This window comes from Chanodichthys erythropterus, chromosome 8 (assembly GCF_024489055.1).
Source record: "Chanodichthys erythropterus isolate Z2021 chromosome 8, ASM2448905v1, whole genome shotgun sequence".
Taxonomy (NCBI): domain Eukaryota; kingdom Metazoa; phylum Chordata; class Actinopteri; order Cypriniformes; family Xenocyprididae; genus Chanodichthys; species Chanodichthys erythropterus.
The window spans coordinates 23,166,769-23,185,867 of record NC_090228.1 but is presented as its reverse complement, the minus strand read 5'-3'; the positions used below and the strand labels follow the sequence as shown (position 1 = coordinate 23,185,867).

The 19,099-nt window shown below is 35.9% G+C and overlaps 1 protein-coding gene across 3 annotated transcripts in view; it reads right to left on the bottom strand.

Moving 5' to 3' along the window:
* Positions 1–19,099, bottom strand: part of LOC137024619 (copine-8) — a 196,533-nt gene that overhangs the window by 6,553 nt on the left and 170,881 nt on the right. For all 3 annotated transcript variants that reach the window (XM_067392368.1, XM_067392369.1, XM_067392370.1), the window contains one exon: positions 620–722. In XM_067392368.1, the coding sequence (XP_067248469.1) occupies positions 620–722 (103 nt within the window). The remainder of the gene's footprint in view (positions 1–619; positions 723–19,099) is intronic.

The window sequence follows — 19,099 nt, the reverse complement described above, 5'->3', positions numbered from 1 at the left end:
AAGTTCAGTAATTCAACTCAAATTGTGGAACTCGTGTATTAAATTAAATGCACACAGACTGAAGTACTGTGCATCTGTACTGAAGTGCTCCCATTTAACAAAAACCCACCAATTCACTTATTTCAATAAATTAGAATACTTCATAAGATCAATAAAAAAAGAGGATCTTTTAAACAGAAATTTCAGGCTTCTGAAAAGTATGTTCATTTCTACACAAGTTTAACAAATTAGAGTATTGGTCCAAAGTATATATTTTTTTCAGTGTAGAACATGTCAGACATCTAATAAATTTCTTGGTCTATATAAATAGCGATACAATAAATAGTGCTATATTTACCTATACAATATATATTTTTTCCACTTAGTAATGTAAATAGTAATGTAATTAATAGTAATATGTTTAAATATATCTATTTATATTTATAATATAATATATTTAAAACTGCACAAATAAGTGTGCTTAATACAATTCACAAAACCTTTTTAAGTTCAATCAATATAGTGAAAACTGCAAAGACCCACAACAGAACATTTATTTTTAAGAGTGGAATTTTTACGATTGATCAAGAGCTAAAGACTACATGAGCAGTCCATGGAGTGTAGTAGACCAAACACCCACATTAACGATGGACTCCTTTGTCTGGGCCATATCTGATATCACTCCATCCGTGATGATGAGGAGGATAAAGTACTGTGATCCATCCTTTACTGAAGCTGCGTATCTGCATGAAAGAGCACATTGTTACATTCATTAAACATCTCATTACTGGGGGATATGCAGTCAAAGCCTTTGGATTGTAATATAATTTTGCTGTATTACTACACTGCAGTCTGGCATCCCAATTATTTCCATCAGCTTATGAGGTAAATAAAGTACTCAAAAGCAGTAATATCTTTAGAGACACAAGCAAATATATTCTGCACAGTTAATTTGTCTGTGGTTGTAACAAACCTTTCCTCCAATACAATACAAATGAAGCAAATTATTAAATGCACATTAATACAACATGCAGCAATATGTGAGCATTACTATTTTTACATGACGTCTCTTTGTAAGTACTGTGTAATTCTGGCCAACTTTAGAAATGTAATTTCTCAAATTAATGGTCTAAACTGGAATTGGTGGAATTAATCAACACTCTCATGCACTGTAAAAAAACAAAACATGATTTTGTAAATAAAAACAAAGATGAGTATGTTTTAAAGGGGCAAGATGAAAGCATCTGATCATAGCAATGTGGATATGTTTGCACCAGCTCTGCAATTCAACTGGCATCATGTCAACAGATGAGGTAATTTAAATTACACTGTTATGATAGTTTGATTATAAAGTACATTTTAAACTATATAGCTCTGGCTAGATAGGCAAACTTAAAAGTCCTTGAAAATGAAACTAAGACAAACTAAACTGAATGTAATTGTGACACAATCTACTGTAGGAACTCATGGAAGGTTTCGTTTTTTTCAAGTTTCATTACAATCTTTTCAGACATTGGCAATAAAAAAAGCAGTACATGAAAATTCTTACATAGCCCCTTTAAAAATATATATTACATCAGTTTTTCTACTTCAAAATTTCACTTTATTTAATGTGTTACTTGCTGTTTCTCTGTAATTGTGTAACTGTTAAAATAAATCCTACACCAATTTATTTTTTCAGTGTGGCAATTCGTAACTATTATACACTATATTGTCAAAAGTTTTGGGACGCCTGCCTTTACATGCACAGGAACTTTTTATGAACTTTGTGTGCGCTGTCATATTGGAACAGGAAGGGGCCATCCCCAAACGGTTCTCACAAAGTTGGAAGCATGAAATTGTACAAAATGTCACCACTAACATTTGACCGTGGAATATTTAGTAGTGAGAAAATTTCACGAATGGACTTATTGCACAGGTGGCAACCTATCACAGTACCATGCTTGAATTCACTGAGCTCCTGAGAGCGACCCATTCTTTCACAAATGTTTCTAGAAGCAGTCTGCATGCCTAGGTGCTTTATTTTATACACCTGTGGCCAAGGAAGTGATTGGAACACCTGAATTCAATGATTTGGAGGGGTGTCCCAATATTTGGCAATATAATGTATGTTTTGGCAATCTGTTGGCAAATTTGTACAATCTTATCCATACGTTTTCGTACAATCAGCTTATCAGTGTTAATTTTGTTGACAAATAATTTGTCAATTTTCATCAATGACATTTTTTCACGGATGAAAATGAGAAATTCATCAACGAGTAAAAAACGAAAATAAAATGACAGAGAGGGACGATTTGGGAAGATATCCAGTCAGGACTGCTGTCCTGTGCGGAAGATGCGCACATTTGAAGTGTAACATGCTGATCTAACCGCGTGAAACATGGCGCTGTTGCGCGCTCTACAGGCTCGCGCAGCAGCACGTCAGAGTGCTGTGGAATCAATGAATAACGCACATTCACGCGATTGCATATAAGCTCATGTTGATGAATTATGACAATGTTTACTACACGATGTTTATATGGTAAAATGTTTTAAATGGTTGTAAGAATGCATATTTTCTCTCCCTTATCTGAACTTAAATGAGCAGCCTGCTACAGTGCAGACTGCAGACATTACAGAATAAGAGTCACAGTGTATTTCAGGATGGTTTATAATTATACAATAAACTGCATTTAATTTAATCTAATTTCTATTTAATTCATAGTAAACTACTGTATCTTCTGTCACAGGAAGGAAAGACTAAGAACATTATTTGACACATTATTCAACATTAGTATAAGGTAGGGTAAAGTATAAGGGTTATTATAGTTAACTAAACCTAAAACCATAAAAAAAAACAAAAAAAACTTCATTACTTGTAATAAACGTTAACGGAAATAAAAAAATAAATATATAAAAAATGTACATTTATTTTATTTCATCTAGTTTCAAAGCTTTAGGTTAACCTGATGTACTACCTAAACTGGAAATAAAAAAACTATATAGACATTTAAAAGCAAAAACTAAAAGACATGAACACACAAAACAATTACAATGAATCAATGTCAATCCCTGAAAAGCACTTAATCGGGCTCTTTTGTTTCTTTTGAACAGTAAAAAACCGTCTGCTTTGGCGAGTAAAGTACAGTTGGTTGTCTTAAGTGAACATAAACAGTTTGGAGAATATCAGATGTATATCAGTGTGTTGGATCTGTGTTGTTAGAGAAATGCATTACAATTGAACTAAATTAGATTTTAGTTGACTAAATTTACTGTAGATTTACTGTATATTTAGTTGACTAAAACTAAAACAATTTCTGATGACTAAAATATGACTAAAACTGAATGGCATTTTAGTCAAAAGACTATGACTAAAACTAAACCAAAATTTGCTGTCAAAATTAACACTGCTGCTTATGCCTCACTGAAGGTTAAGTTTACTGATTACCCTTCATGCTTAGTTTCTTTCTAAAAAAAAAAGTGTTTTCATATGAATTAATTTGCGACCAATTTGCCAAAAAGTAAAATAGTTTCATTATGAGATCAGGTTGAAGTTAACGCAAATAATGGCAAATCTTTTTATAAAATGTTATAAATGTATTACATTTTTTTCATCATAAACATAACTTTGCCAGTCCAACTGTACACACATTATATACATTTACATACACATTTAATAAAAAAATAAATAAATACAGAGTAAGTTCCTTCTGGTCTTATTATTAGATTTGGAGGCATCATGGGTTTATCAGGTCTCTCTCTCCTCTCCCACACACTGTACTGAAGGGTGTAGTTGTTCAGAGCACTGACACTTGACACCCTTTACTAGCCTCCTTCAACTCTGTGATTTGTGCTTCAAGAAATATCTACAGACTTCTGTGTGAGGAGAGAGGATGAAATGGTCTCTACCAGCCCCTGCTTTCTCAGATCAGCTTCGGTGGATTAAACCTTTGAAACGTAATGTTCAATTGAGGATTTAGAATATGCTGTACACAGAAATGCTCAAAACATTACTTTAACGGTAACACTTTACAATACGGTTCATTAGTTAACATTAGTTAACTACATTAGTTAACATGAACTAATAAAGAACTGCACTTATACAGCATTTATTAATCTTTGTTAATGTTAATTTCAACATTTACTAATACATTATTAAAAGCTTGTTAACATTAGTTAATGCACTGTGAACTAACATGAACAAAGAATGAACAACTGTATTCTCATTAACACTAACGAAGATTAGTAAATATAGTAACAAATGTATTGCTCATTGTTAGTTCATGTTAGTTAATCCATTAACTAATGTTTAACAAATGAACCGTATTGTAAAGTGTTACCACTTTAACTGTCACTGAAAATTTGCAGATTTACAAATCCTCTTGCGAAAACACTTGCATTTTGTGAACTATGGCGCATTGAACACACACATAACCGGAAACTATGAGCTGAATTCTTTTTTTAAATCGACTGCATGTTATAAAGCTTAGTGCAAGTAGTCCATTATCATTAAAGTTTCAGAAACAGAAAACATCAGAAACAAAATAGGTGTTATGGTGTTAACATATATACAGTGTTTTTTTTTTTTTAAAAATTGGTGTTAACTAGGGATGCACCGATACCATTTTTTAAGGGCCGAGTACGAGTACCGATACTTTTTTTCTAGTACTCGCTGATACCGATGCCTAAACATTTATTCATTTCTCTCTCTCTCTCTCTTTTTTTTTTTTTTGGTGATGTTGCAGTTTTCCAAGCACAACACAGTGAGACTTATGAGCTTAGGACAGCTTCTTTATTTATTACTCAAATTAAAAAAACCTCCAAAAGGCATAATTACCAATATATATATATATATATATATATATATAATTGTTATATAAAAAAGAAATTTACAAACAAATTACAAACAATACAACAAATACTATAGAGATACAAATTAAATAAACTTGTTTTTCAGATACAGTAGGTTTCTTTACCATGTATACATTTATTTAACGTCTTTTGTTGTTTTATTAACATTAATGACAAATATAGGCTATGGTCCCTTTAAGGCCGAATCCATGGATACTGACACATATCCTGTTTTCACCCAAATGTTTACGTCCTCTTAAGCCATAACTGACTGAATTTACATGAGATAATCCACACGATGGTAATCTTGACTATGTGCGCATGTGACCATTCAGGTGCGAGGACATCTGATTGCACGCTGTCTGAGAGAACTGGGATCGTGTGCAAGAAAGAGAGAGAGAGCGATTACGCCTATCCCGCCTTCACTAATCAATAATGAATTGTGATTGAAAGCATGCAGTTCGCAATGTGTGGGTTGTCATCATTAATTTTTAAGTATTTCCACACCTCTGAGGTTGACATTGTTTCTGCTGCTGCCGCCGGTGTCTCTGTGCACAGAAAATTCTGTCAGTTACGTCATGTGAGGTATTAGTCTTTGGTATCGGGGGTATTTTTACGAGTACGAGTACGAGTACAAGTACATGAGCTTGGTATCGGGCCTGATACCGATACTAGCATCCCTAGTGTTAACATGTATTTGCGTATGCTGTCACAAAGATTTAAACTATTTCAAACTACTTTAGCATTCACAGTTTAAGAGTTTACATTTTAAACCCTTGTAAAATGTTATTATTATAATATTATGATAGTAGTATCCATACTACTATGTAATAGTATTACAGCTACTATGAATACTTAAGGCTAGTTTACAAGGCACAAATAAACGGCAATAACCAACAGTTGTCAGTCTTGGAATGTGGTAGAACGGAAACTCTGACATTAATTTACAGTGAACAACTGTATATTTAACACTAACACAGATTAATACATGCTTCACTGTTAGTTCATGGTACCTAATGCATTAACTTGACACAGTGTGAAGATTACAGTTATGTTCATTGTTGGGGAAAGTTACTTTTAAAGTAATGCGTTACAATAATGTGTTACTCCCTAAAAAGTAACTATTTGTGTTAGTTACTTTTTATGGAAAGTAATGTGTTATGTTACTTTCGCATTACTTTTTCTTATATGGGCTTGGCTTGCTTGTTCTTTAATAACAAAAAAAGTTCTATTTTTGGCAAGTGTAAAGGCCCTTTCACACCAGAAGTGAAATGAATAAGCTTCAGGGTGAAGGAAATGCAAATGCAAACAAACCAGCTGTGCTGCCATTCTGAGTTGCAGAAGAATAGGATCGATTGATCTGTCTGTCTGTCTCTGTCAGTCAAATACAACGTCAAAATGTTTGAATTGTTTGAACAGCTCGAACCAGCCTTAAGTTTAAGATTTTGCAAACGCACAAAAACTAATACATGTTTTTAGGCTTTAACTGTTGAGTTTGCAACTATTTTTCAATTTCCCCAGTAAAAAAGGGCATGTTTACACCTGGTCACATCATGTGTTTTCTATAATTGGATAGCTATCTGATTGTGAAAATACCAGGTGTAAATACTCTGAAACGTATTCGAGATGGAATTAAATCAGATTGCTCAAACCTCTTCAGGAGGTGGTCTGGAACTCATTAAACGTGAGAGCGTGATATAGGCTAAATAACATGTTATTGGCAGATATGACAGTGCTACTGCATTGCACATTGCCGCAGATGAGCAGCTGAGTATCTCTTCAGCAAGCCGACGCACAAACAGCCGCAAATGAAACAAAGTAAGTCGCAGATTTTTATGTTACAGCCCAAGGGCCCTATCTTGGACCCAGTGCAATTGACTTTGTACACCGACGCATGTGTCATTCCTATTTTGCACCCGCGCAAAGCGTGCTTATCCCTCCACAGAAGCATGTCACTAAACTAGTGAATGAACTTGCGCTCCCTGAGCGGTTCAGCGCAAAAAAGGAGGCGTGTTCCGGCGCAAACAATCCCTGGTGCTATTTTGCTGTTCCATTAAACAATTGCGCCACTGACCAGAAAAAACCTAGTCTAAAGTCAGTGGCGCGTTGCGCGTTGTTCATTATGCTATTTTAAGGGCGCATGCTTGACCATAATGTATAGCGTGCACAACGCGCATACACTTTGCTCATGTAATCTACACAGATGCAACAGTTAGTTTTGCAAATCATATGTTACACTAAAAAAATATTAACACATGAGATGACGGAAATCATTGTGGTGTGCCACGAAGATGTGAAAAAACCTGTTTAACCGACGCTATTTTGGGTGGGTTTCTCCCATCCCCATACAACACAACTTCTCTGTCTTTCACTGCTCTTACAAGAACATCAGTCTCCTCGGCTGTGAACCGCTCCTGGCGTGCGCCTGGTAAATACGCCATAATAATAGCAATCCATAATGGAACTTGCGTACCTGCTTTGAAAGGGAATGTTGGATGACGCTCTGATTGGTTTATTTCACGTTACGCCCAAACCACACCTATGAATAATGAAGCTACTTCAGACAAACCCATTTTAGATTAGACCCGCCCACAAAGTTACTTGCGCTTCGCGCTTCGACACTTGCATTTCAGATCGTTAAAATAGGGCCCCAAGCCTTTGTATGTATTACTTAGTGTGGTGTGTATTTTCTTTTTGTATTTATTTGGTTCTTTGTCTTCTCCCGAGAGTAAGCCCCACCCCTGTGCACCTGTTGTTAAGGATGAGACCGCTGACGTTTCCACTGAGACTGTTTCCTTACTTAAACCAGTGACTGAGTCAAGGGAGAGCGTTTCGTTGCTCACTCGTATTCTGCCTACGGATGATGTGGATAATGGATTGGAGGTATCCATGGAGGTCGTAAGGGGTGGTAGTTTGAGAAACTCAGAAGTTGTGTGAACTCTTCAGTCCCAACTTTCTTACTTGTCCAGTGAACAGTGCAGCAGGACATAAAGAAATTGTTAGAGAGTTTCCCAAACTTGTTTAATGATGTCCCTCTGGGTACTAATGTCATTGCATTTTGGTGCCAAAATCTGATGGGTCCTTCTGTTTTTGCACCGACTATAGAAAGGTTAATTCCGTCACTGTGCCTGATGCTTTTCCGTTGCCGCGCATCGGTGACTGTATTGATAATCTTGGGGTAGCGAAATATATTACAAAACTAGATCTATTCAAAGGTTATTGGCAGGTGCCTCTAACTGAACATGCTTCTGAGATCTCTGCTTTCGTTACTCCAGATTCTTTTCTTCAATACACACGTATGGCTTTCGGCCTGCGAAACGCGCCTGCGAAACGCACCGGTTTTCGATGTATTTCATCGTTTATCCGCTGCGTCTCTTACGTTAAATCTTAAAAAGTGCAAATTCGCTAAAGCTTCTGTCACATACCTAGGAAAACAGGTAGGAAACGGGCAGGTTCGGCCCTTAGAAGTAAAAGTAGCTGCTGTTCTTGAGTACCCAGTACCTACTACGAGGCAAGAGCTGCGTAGATTCCTTGGAATGGTAGGATATTACCAGCGTTTCTGCAAGAGTGTTGTTTCTCCATTAACTCAATTGTTTAGTCTCAAAGTTGATTTTAGTTGAACTAATGACTGCCAACAGGCATTTTTGTCTGCAAAATCTCTCCTTTGCAGTGCTCCTGTTCTCTCGGCACCGGATGTGTCTCGGGCGTTCCAGCTAGAGGTGGATGCCAGTGGAGCGGGAGCTGTTCTTTTACAAGAGGGTGCTGACGGAATAGCTCATCAAGTATCCTACCTTTCGGCTAAGTTTAACTGTCATCAGCTTAACTACTCTTTGAAAGTGGGGTCCGTAACAGCTCAACACGCAATCATCTCCATTAAAAGTAATGAAACTAAATGATCTTACCAATGCTGACTGTTGCCGTAATTTCTACTATTGCGGTCTTTGATCATGAAATTAGCTGATGATAAATAAAATGCAGCTCATATTTCTTGCTTTCGGTGAAGTGAACTCCATTGAATCTGCATATAGCGTGGGAATTGAAGATCAGATTTATATCCGTTTTGCGGAGACACATTTGTGTGGCCAAGTGTAAATGGAATCGTTTTGATAAATCAGATGACTAGGTGTAAACAGGCACAGTGCAAAATCCAGGCAAACAGCGCATTAGCTATAAAAGAGCAATATAAAAGCAGTTTATTATTAAACTGCGTCGGCGCGACCTACGGCAAATACACACAGAGAGATTAGAGCGATGCAGTGTGGCAGATCTGTCTTCAGCACAGATGAGTAGAGTGGACACTGCAGTGACTATGTGTGTGTGGAACACAGGGGTGATAATGACTTGATGGACTGTCCTTTACTTCACATCCTCAGAAAATCCATGAAATGGGCACATAATTAGATACATAGGGTGAGGATGTGTCAGTCCACTGACTGTTGGTTCCCTTTAAACCATAATTAGTGTGGATTTAACATGAGATTTGTGAGCATAGACATCTGAAGTGCAATAACAAAACATGAGTTTTAGAAACATATTCAAGTATAAAAACAACCGCCATATGATGTAATAAATAAGAACAATTTATTAATATTACAACACCTGTATAAAAGTGTTGAGTATGACTGTCTGAGCAGATCACAGTGATCAGCTACCTAGATTCATCAATTAATTAGTTTCAAGGCTGATTCAGTTACTATGTGAAAGAATAATTTTGGCTGCAATATTGCGCAAGGATAGTTAACTTTTAAGCAGCCTTGATTCTAGAAATATTTTTTTCTTTTTTTAAAATACTAATTACATTACTGTATCATTTTTTTTTTTAAAAGAAGGTAACACTAATTAATTACTTAATTTTTTGCCATTACTGTGGCTTCGCTTTGTAGGATATATTTTCAGTAAAAAAAGGTAATTAAAATAGTAAATTAAATACATAGAAAAGTATTGTTATATTTCAAAACATATTTTTTTTTACATTATAAATTTAGATGCAGTCCATATGTTGATATTGTTCACCGTCACTAGACATCAGTCTATCTAAAAAAATGTTTTACGATACTGAAAATTTCAACGTGATCTCTTTAATTATTCCTATTTTGCAGCCCAGTATATCTTAAAGGAATGAAAATTCTGTCATTACTTTACATACCTTACTTACTCATTACTTATTACTAAAATTAGTAGTATTTCCATTATTGCTTGATATCTATGTTGATATTCACTGAATATCTGATATTTCTGCTTAGTTTTCATTGCTGTTACTATCACTGCTGTTTTATTGTTGTTTTTGTGTTTTGTTGTTGTGTTTTGTGTTCACCCTATGTTGTAAAAAAAAAAAAAAAAAAAAAAAAATAAAATCTGACATTCATTCTAGAGATATGCATTTCCACACCAAAGAAAAAAAAAAAAAAGCAGGATAATGGCAATTTCTTGACAAAGTGTTGATTCTCTGAGGAAAGAGCTGGTGGTGAATGCTTTGCTCTCTATATTTATTGTACACTGTAGCAGGCATTGTTATTATGTGGACGCTGAAATGCGCTTAGGCACTGCAATTAAAGCATAATGAATCCAGTATTTTATTGCTGCTGATAGAGATGTAGACGCTCAGTTTCTCACAGCCCCACAAGCTGTTAACAACATCCTTTAGATATTTTATTCTGACCTCTAACAGTGTGAAATAATTTTGGATAATCCTTTTTTTAGGAACTGTCACAGTTCCCTTCTGTCCCGGACTCCATATCCCATGATCCTCCTTGTTTCCACACCTGCACTCACTTCTTCGTCATCTACCCATCATCACGGATTACCTGCACCTGCTCCTGATCATCTGCACTCCCTTTATAATGGACTCACTTCCCTGCACTCCTTGTCTGTTCTTATGTTTGCTACATGTATGGTTGTTCTGTTTCTTTGTCATTCATCTATTTTGTAGAAGTCCGACTCTGAGCTTTCCCTACTACAACCACAAGTAACAGGAACATGATAGATGAACTGTTCAAATTCTGATTCTAATTTTTAATAAGACATGGAGCAATAAATGTATTAATATTTCAAAAATTATTATTTTCATTCTACTTCTCGGTTCAGCTTTTGCTGATTGTCAGGAAAGTGAAATACACAAACACACATTTTTATCAAATCATACATCATTATTAGCAGTTTACATCTGTGATTTAGTACGATTGCGTACATGTCAGCAGCAAACCATACCAGAGTTCACATGAACCATACCCCAGACCACCCTTTTTAAGTGGACTCGGGTACGGTTGGCGGGTACGCACCCAAGTTCGGAAGACAGCGTTCACATCATCTAAACGAACCAAACTCTGATGTCAATCGAATCCGGGTGTGCACCAAAAGTGCTAGTGTGAAAGTACCCTTATTGATCTCTGAATGCACCTTTTTTAACACAGCTTTGTTATTTACAATGACCTAATTTTTCCTATTTATTGTAAAATTTTTAATTAAGATAAAAACAAAACAAAAACTAAATTCATTCTGCTTTTTAAAATTATTTTTATATGCAAATTATTTTTATTTTATTTTTTTAATATTGTGATTACTTTATAAACTCAATACAAACTAAATATTTACCACATAATATATTCATAATTTCTTTTAGTTTTATAACAATTACAATATTAAAGCTGATTAATATATTTTGAAAACCGCATGTCGTCTTTATATTATATTTTTTTAAATGTTTTTTCCTTCCCTTTTACACAGAGTTAAATGAGTCTTAATGCATAATATATCTCAATATACAGTACAGTCCAAAAGTTTGGAACCACTAAGATTTTTAATGTTTTTAAAAGAAGTTTCGTCTGCTCACCAAGGCTACATTTATTTAATTAAAAATACAGTAAAAACAGTAATATTGTGAAATATTATTACAATTTAAAATAACTGTTTTCTATTTGAATATATTTGACAAAGTAATTTATTCCTGTGATGGCAAAGCTGAATTTTCAGCATCATTACTCCAGTCTTCAGTGTCACATGATCCTTCAGAAATCATTCTAATATGATGATCTGCTGGTCAAGAAACATTTAATGTGTACAACTGTACAAAATATTTGTGTACAATATTTTTTTTCAGGATTATTTGATGAATAGAAAGTTCAAAAGAACAGTGTTTATCTGAAATCTAATCTTTTGTAACATTATAAATGTCTTTACTGTCACTTTTGATTGATTTAATGCATCCTTGCTGAATAAAAGTATTCATTTCTTTAATTTCTCTTCAAAAAAATAAAAATAAAAATTCTTACTGACCCCAAACTTTTGAACGGTAGTGTATAATGCTACAGAAGCTTTGTATTTCAGATAAATGCTGTTCTTTTGAACTTTCTATTCATCAAGGAATCCTGAAAAAAAGTACACAACTGTTTTCAACATTGATAATAATCATAAATGTTTATTGAGCAGCAGATCAGCATATTAGAATGATTTCTGAAGGATCATGTGACACTGAAGACTGGAGTAACGATGCTGAAAATTCAGCTTTGCATCACAGGAATAAATTACTTTGTGAAATATATTCAAATAGAAAACAGTTATTTTAAATTGTAATAATATTTCACAATATTACTGTTTTTTACTGTATTTTTAATTAAATAAATGTGGCCTTGGTGAGCAGACGAAACGGTAACACTTTACAATACGGTTCATTTGTTAAACATTAGTTAATGGATTAACTAACATGAACTAACAATGAGCAATACATTTGTTACTGTATTTACTAATCTTCGTTAAGTGGACTCGGGTACGGTTGGCGGGTACGCACCCAAGTTCGGAAGACAGCGTTCACATCATCTAAACGAACCAAACTCTGATGTCAATCGAATCCGGGTGTGCACCAAAAGTGCTAGTGTGAAAGTACCCTTATTGATCTCTGAATGCACCTTTTTTAATACAGCTTTGTTATTTACAATGACCTAATTTTTCCTATTTATTGTAAAATTTTTAATTAAGATAAAAACAAAACAAAAACTAAATTCATTCTGCTTTTTAAAATTATTTTTATATGCAAATTATTTTTATTTTATTTTTTTAATATTGTGATTACTTTATAAACTCAATACAAACTAAATATTTACCACATAATATATTCATAATTTCTTTTAGTTTTATAACAATTACAATATTAAAGCTGATTAATATATTTTGAAAACCGCATGTCGTCTTTATATTATATTTTTTTAAATGTTTTTTCCTTCCCTTTTACACAGAGTTAAATGAGTCTTAATGCATAATATATCTCAATATACAGTACAGTCCAAAAGTTTGGAACCACTAAGATTTTTAATGTTTTTAAAAGAAGTTTCGTCTGCTCACCAAGGCTACATTTATTTAATTAAAAATACAGTAAAAACAGTAATATTGTGAAATATTATTACAATTTAAAATAACTGTTTTCTATTTGAATATATTTGACAAAGTAATTTATTCCTGTGATGGCAAAGCTGAATTTTCAGCATCATTACTCCAGTCTTCAGTGTCACATGATCCTTCAGAAATCATTCTAATATGATGATCTGCTGGTCAAGAAACATTTAATGTGTACAACTGTACAAAATATTTGTGTACAATATTTTTTTTTCAGGATTATTTGATGAATAGAAAGTTCAAAAGAACAGTGTTTATCTGAAATCTAATCTTTTGTAACATTATAAATGTCTTTACTGTCACTTTTGATTGATTTAATGCATCCTTGCTGAATAAAAGTATTCATTTCTTTAATTTCTCTTCAAAAAAATAAAAATAAAAATTCTTACTGACCCCAAACTTTTGAACGGTAGTGTATAATGCTACAGAAGCTTTGTATTTCAGATAAATGCTGTTCTTTTGAACTTTCTATTCATCAAGGAATCCTGAAAAAAAAGTACACAACTGTTTTCAACATTGATAATAATCATAAATGTTTATTGAGCAGCAGATCAGCATATTAGAATGATTTCTGAAGGATCATGTGACACTGAAGACTGGAGTAACGATGCTGAAAATTCAGCTTTGCATCACAGGAATAAATTACTTTGTGAAATATATTCAAATAGAAAACAGTTATTTTAAATTGTAATAATATTTCACAATATTACTGTTTTTTACTGTATTTTTAATTAAATAAATGTGGCCTTGGTGAGCAGACGAAACGGTAACACTTTACAATACGGTTCATTTGTTAAACATTAGTTAATGGATTAACTAACATGAACTAACAATGAGCAATACATTTGTTACTGTATTTACTAATCTTCGTTAGTGTTAGTTAATGAGAATACAGTTGTTCATTCTTTGTTCATGTTAGTTCACAGTGCATTAACTAATGTTAACAAGCTTTTAATAATGTATTAGTAAATGTTGAAATTAACATTAACAAAGATTAATAAATGCTGAATAAGTGCAGTTCATTATTAGTTCATGTTAACTAATGTAGTTAACTAATGTTAACTAATGAACCGTATTGTGAAGTGTTACCGACGAAACTTCTTTTAAAAACATTAAAAATAGTGGTTCCAAACTTTTGGACTGTACTGTATGTCCCTTTACATTTTAGGAAAGGTCTCAAATTAGGGGATTATCAATATGGGGATTCATGGCATTAAAAAGCTTAAAAAAAAATTTAGGGCCTCGTCCATGCAATTCGACAAAATGTTAACCCTTTATCTTATTCTTTTCATGCATGCCAATTGGGTACTTAAAATTCCTGTGTGGCTTTGACACGGATCTAATTTTCAGGCCATTGTGCCACATTTATGATAGCCATTTAATGTTTTCCTCTCATCAGTTTGGATGATACAGACCAGGGATGATTCTATTTGGGACAGCATAAGATCAAATCTTATAGTTGCAAGTCTAGCTCCTCAGCTCATATGAAGTTATTTGAAGGTCATATATCACACCTCGAAGGCCATTTCAGATTGGATTATGTCTGTAACTGTAACACACTTTGTTTGGATGATGCACCTGGTTTTGCATGTTTTGAGAATATTTGCCTGTAGCCAATCTCTGAAAATGTGCAAAATCTGCATTGTTTGTTGAATGATATTTCTCAATCAATGCAAGTTGTTGTTTGCTTGCTTCATTTCAGCAATAGAAGAATCATTTGACTATGCTTTATACCAGCCATCTATCACAGGTTTAATGTCCACCTATATATAAAATTAACATGGTTTTCCAAGGCTATTTTTATTACAGACATAGTATCTGTAATAAGTCGCAAGATGGCTCCAATCAACTTCTGCTGATATGAAAAGATAGATGGCAGAGTAATATGAGAGACAGGAAAGTAATATTTAGTGCAATGGTAAATATACAAAAATACTCCACCATTTAGCCTTGTGACTGACCAATCAGACTCAACTATTGTAGAGAGCAAAGTAATAAGAAAAGATAAACAACTCTTTTATAAAGATTACTTTAATTGCAGTATAATTGTCTAAACTATTGGATTATGGAAAAAGGCCTGCAATGCTGCAGCTGTACAACTATGTAAATGCAAACACTTCAAGCTACACAAGCTCAATTTTGTTTATTGTTGTGTTAACAAAATATATCAGATTACAATTTTCCAGTAGGCAATGCATACATTCTTACCATTACCACAAGGGGAGCTATAGCTGAAATTAGTGTAAATTTTCTTCTTCAGCTGTCTCTTTCAGGATTAGAGCTGAGCAAGTTAGTTAAAAGTTAAAGCAGTTAAAATCTTATCATTTGAAGGTAACCTGCCCCCTTAAAGTTGGGATGAAACTGAAATTTTTATAAACTTTCTTCCTTATTGTGGTGTACAGTATATCTGACTAAAATGGCTTATTGAATGAGATCATATGTAAAGCAGGAATTGATTTTATCCATTGAGAATCAATTGGATCATAGCAAGAGGCAGTTGCAAACTATTTACAAAACAATCAGTGCATTTACATGCACCCTCATAATGAGATTATAATGAGATTTTGGCAATATTGCGATTAAACTGTCATGTAAATGCTGTACTTAAATTAAAGTAATTCGATTAAGCTCATAATCGTAGTAAGCATAATTGCAATAAACTAGGTGGTGTACGCTGATATTAATTGCAATAAAAAGGCATGTAAACAGCTTAATCGCATTATTCCCACTCTGACCAAAGTGCACATGTGCTCAGGCGTACATGGATGCCATGTGTTGTTCCCTTTCAAGGTAACTCGCGCTGCGTAGTCGCTATGGGAACGCCTCTGCGTGATTGCGTCGTGAAGCACTTATGAAATCAGTCCAATGGGGTGACGGAACGTCATAGGTGTGTGACGTCACTGACCAGGAACTATAAAGCCTACCCGAAAACACTCTCATTCAGCTTCTGTGCCTTCAGCAAGCGCTACATGTGAAATCGTTTGTCCTATTTATTGTTGTCTGTCTACCAACGTTATATTATGGCGAGCAAACAGCATTTCAGAAAGTGTGTTTTTCCTGCATTTTGGGCAGAGATACACACCAGTGTGTTGTTTGTTTTGGGAGTGCAGCATGCCTAGGCAGCTTTTGAGGAAGCTGCTTGTGAGCATTGTGATTTTCTTCATGAGGCTGCACTCCCGCTGAGCCCTCTTTGAGGAGGGTGGCTCGGCTCGCGTTCCTCGCGGCTTGGGCTCCGCTTCTGCCGAGGCAGACCAGCGCCTGATGTCATGGGGTTCGCAAAATTAATCTAACAGAGGGTTTTTGAGACGGGCACTGCCCTATCTCAGCCCTCGCCTGTTGGATTTAATGTCTCTTTTCGGAGTCAGGAAACACGCGCTGTGGTTTCTTCCTCTCCAGTTGAGACAGCTGCACTGATGACATCCAGTTCTGAGGAGTTGGATGTTATTAGTGTGGAAACAGGTTAAGCTGAAGACTCGCCACTTCAGTTTTCTTGTTAGTGAGGAGTTTGTGGAGGTGATTTTTAATATTGAAATCAACCAAGAAACAAGAGCTGCAAGTCAAAGAGAAATTAGATGAAAGTTTCCATCTAGATAAGCTCAACCTCCACATCGCCGCTTACCGTTTTCCCGACCTCCACAGTGAGTTGTCGGGGTCGTGGAATAAACCTTTCTCATACCATATATTTTGCATCATGTGATGTGTAGGGTATGAGAAAGCATGGTTATGGTGGCTGCTGGGCGGGCAGCCGATGCCGACTACGAACTTCTCACACAGTCAACACCAGACAGAGCATTGCTACCTGTACTGCCCCTCCAAGAAGCTGGAAGGCGGGGCAACGCTTGCAGGCGAAGTCCTCGAAAGGCCAAGACGGATCTGAGGACCGTCATTGCTGCTAAGAGCTTCGCCGGAACTGAAGCCAGACAGCGTTCGCCTCTTCATACGGTGCCTGTCTGCCTTTCGGTGCCCCCTCAGGGCATCATGCTGGCTGCCCAAAACACAAGATTTTCTTCAGGGTTATTTCCCTCCACGCTAAAGGTGTACGTGGCGGCCTTATCTGCTTTCCACGCTCCTTTCAGTGGGGTATCTTTAGGGAGACACCCGCTTATCACTTGTTTCCTCTGTGGCACTTTGAGGCTTAGACCTGCAGTTTTCACGAAAGTTTTTGGCCATTGTGTTACAAGGCCTTTCTATGGCCCCCTTCGAGCCTATCGAAGAGATTCCAGAGAATTTCTCACACTTAGACAGTGTTCCTCCTTGCTATTACGTCTCTCAAGCAAACTGGAGACATTCAACCCTTGTCGGTATCTCCACCGTGCCTCAAATTTGTGTAGGTCCTCACTAATACTGTGAGACCTATTATACTGCAAACCTTCTGTCCTCCTCCATTTATGACGTCGGACCAGGAAAAGCTCATCTGCTGTGCCAAGTTTGAGCACTGGATGCTTATTACCACAGAGCTATGCCATGTGGACTAAGTCTAAGCAAATCTTTGTATGTTTGGGTCACCTAAAAAGTGTATGCTGCATCCAAGCAGAGAACGAGCAAGTGGGTGGTCGAGGCCATCTGACTGGCTTATGAGTCAGCTGATCAGCCTTCACCTTTGGCTGTTAGCCCACTCTACAAGGAATATGGCAAAATGTTGGTGATGCGGCAGGCTGGTCCTCACCGCTCACATTCATGGGGTTTATGAACTAGACCTCGGCTCCACTTCAGGGGTGCAGGTGTTACTGCGAGTTGTGCGCCTTGGCTTCACACGAACGGTCACTTGCTCATATGGCGACGTTGGTATTGTCATTCCCATAGCGACTACGCAGCGAGTTCCCTTGAAAGGGAACGTCTCGGTTATGTATATAACCTTAGTTCCCTGAATAGGGAACAAGATGCTGCGTCACCTTGCCATATTCCCGGCATGCCCGTAAGTGCCTTGCTTCAGGATTCAGAAGCTGAATAAGAGTGTTTTCGGGTAGGCTTTATAGTTCCTGGTCAGTGACATCACCCGCCTATGACGTTCCGTCACCCCATTGGACTGATTTCATAAGTGCTTCCTGACGCATTCATGCAGAGGCGTTCCCATAGCGACTATGCAGCGTCTCATTCCCTATTCAGGGAACTAAGGTTATATACATAACCGAGACATTCACACAACTTCATGAATGACATGATTCTGAAGTTTTCTCCTCACCAAATTGCTAAACTCTGTCAACACAACTCACTGCTCTGCTCTGTATCCTCAGAGCAGCGTGAAGAATGTGACAGCAGCTTAGGCAAAGCCGGCATTGCGATGTTAATCACGGCACCAAATAATATCCAGTGCGTCCATAAAAATGTATTTTGAATTTGATGTGAGAAAATTAAAACAATGGCTAGTGGCATGAATACTGTATGCCTATCTGAGTATGGTATAACCATACTTATTAAATAATCAGAGTAATGAAAATTGCATGTAAACTGGAGTGAAGAGTTCTGCTAACTCTGATTATGAGAAATAATCACATTATTGGTGCACATGTAAACATCCGCGAAAAAGTCTAAAAACATAAAAGAAACACTACTCGCCTATAGACTGAACACATAATATGCATGCGCATGATGTCACTATTTTCACAAATTTGTGTAGTCAATAATGGAATCGGTTTCAAAAACCTGCACTTTGAAACCCGTTTTCAAACCCCGTCAAATCTGTTTGCTGTTTCAGGCCCCCAAAATGTCAATGTCGTGTAAATGAACGGCCAAAACATATAAAAAAGAAGAAGAAGCATTAAAAGGGGGAAGAAAAGGGATTGAAACTCATTGCTGGAAGAAAAGGGATTGAAACTCATCTGGCCATTGGACAACATTATTGCTCAGCCCTCTTACTGGAATAAACATCATAGACAAGATGTTGCAGCGAGGGGTAGAGGATTCT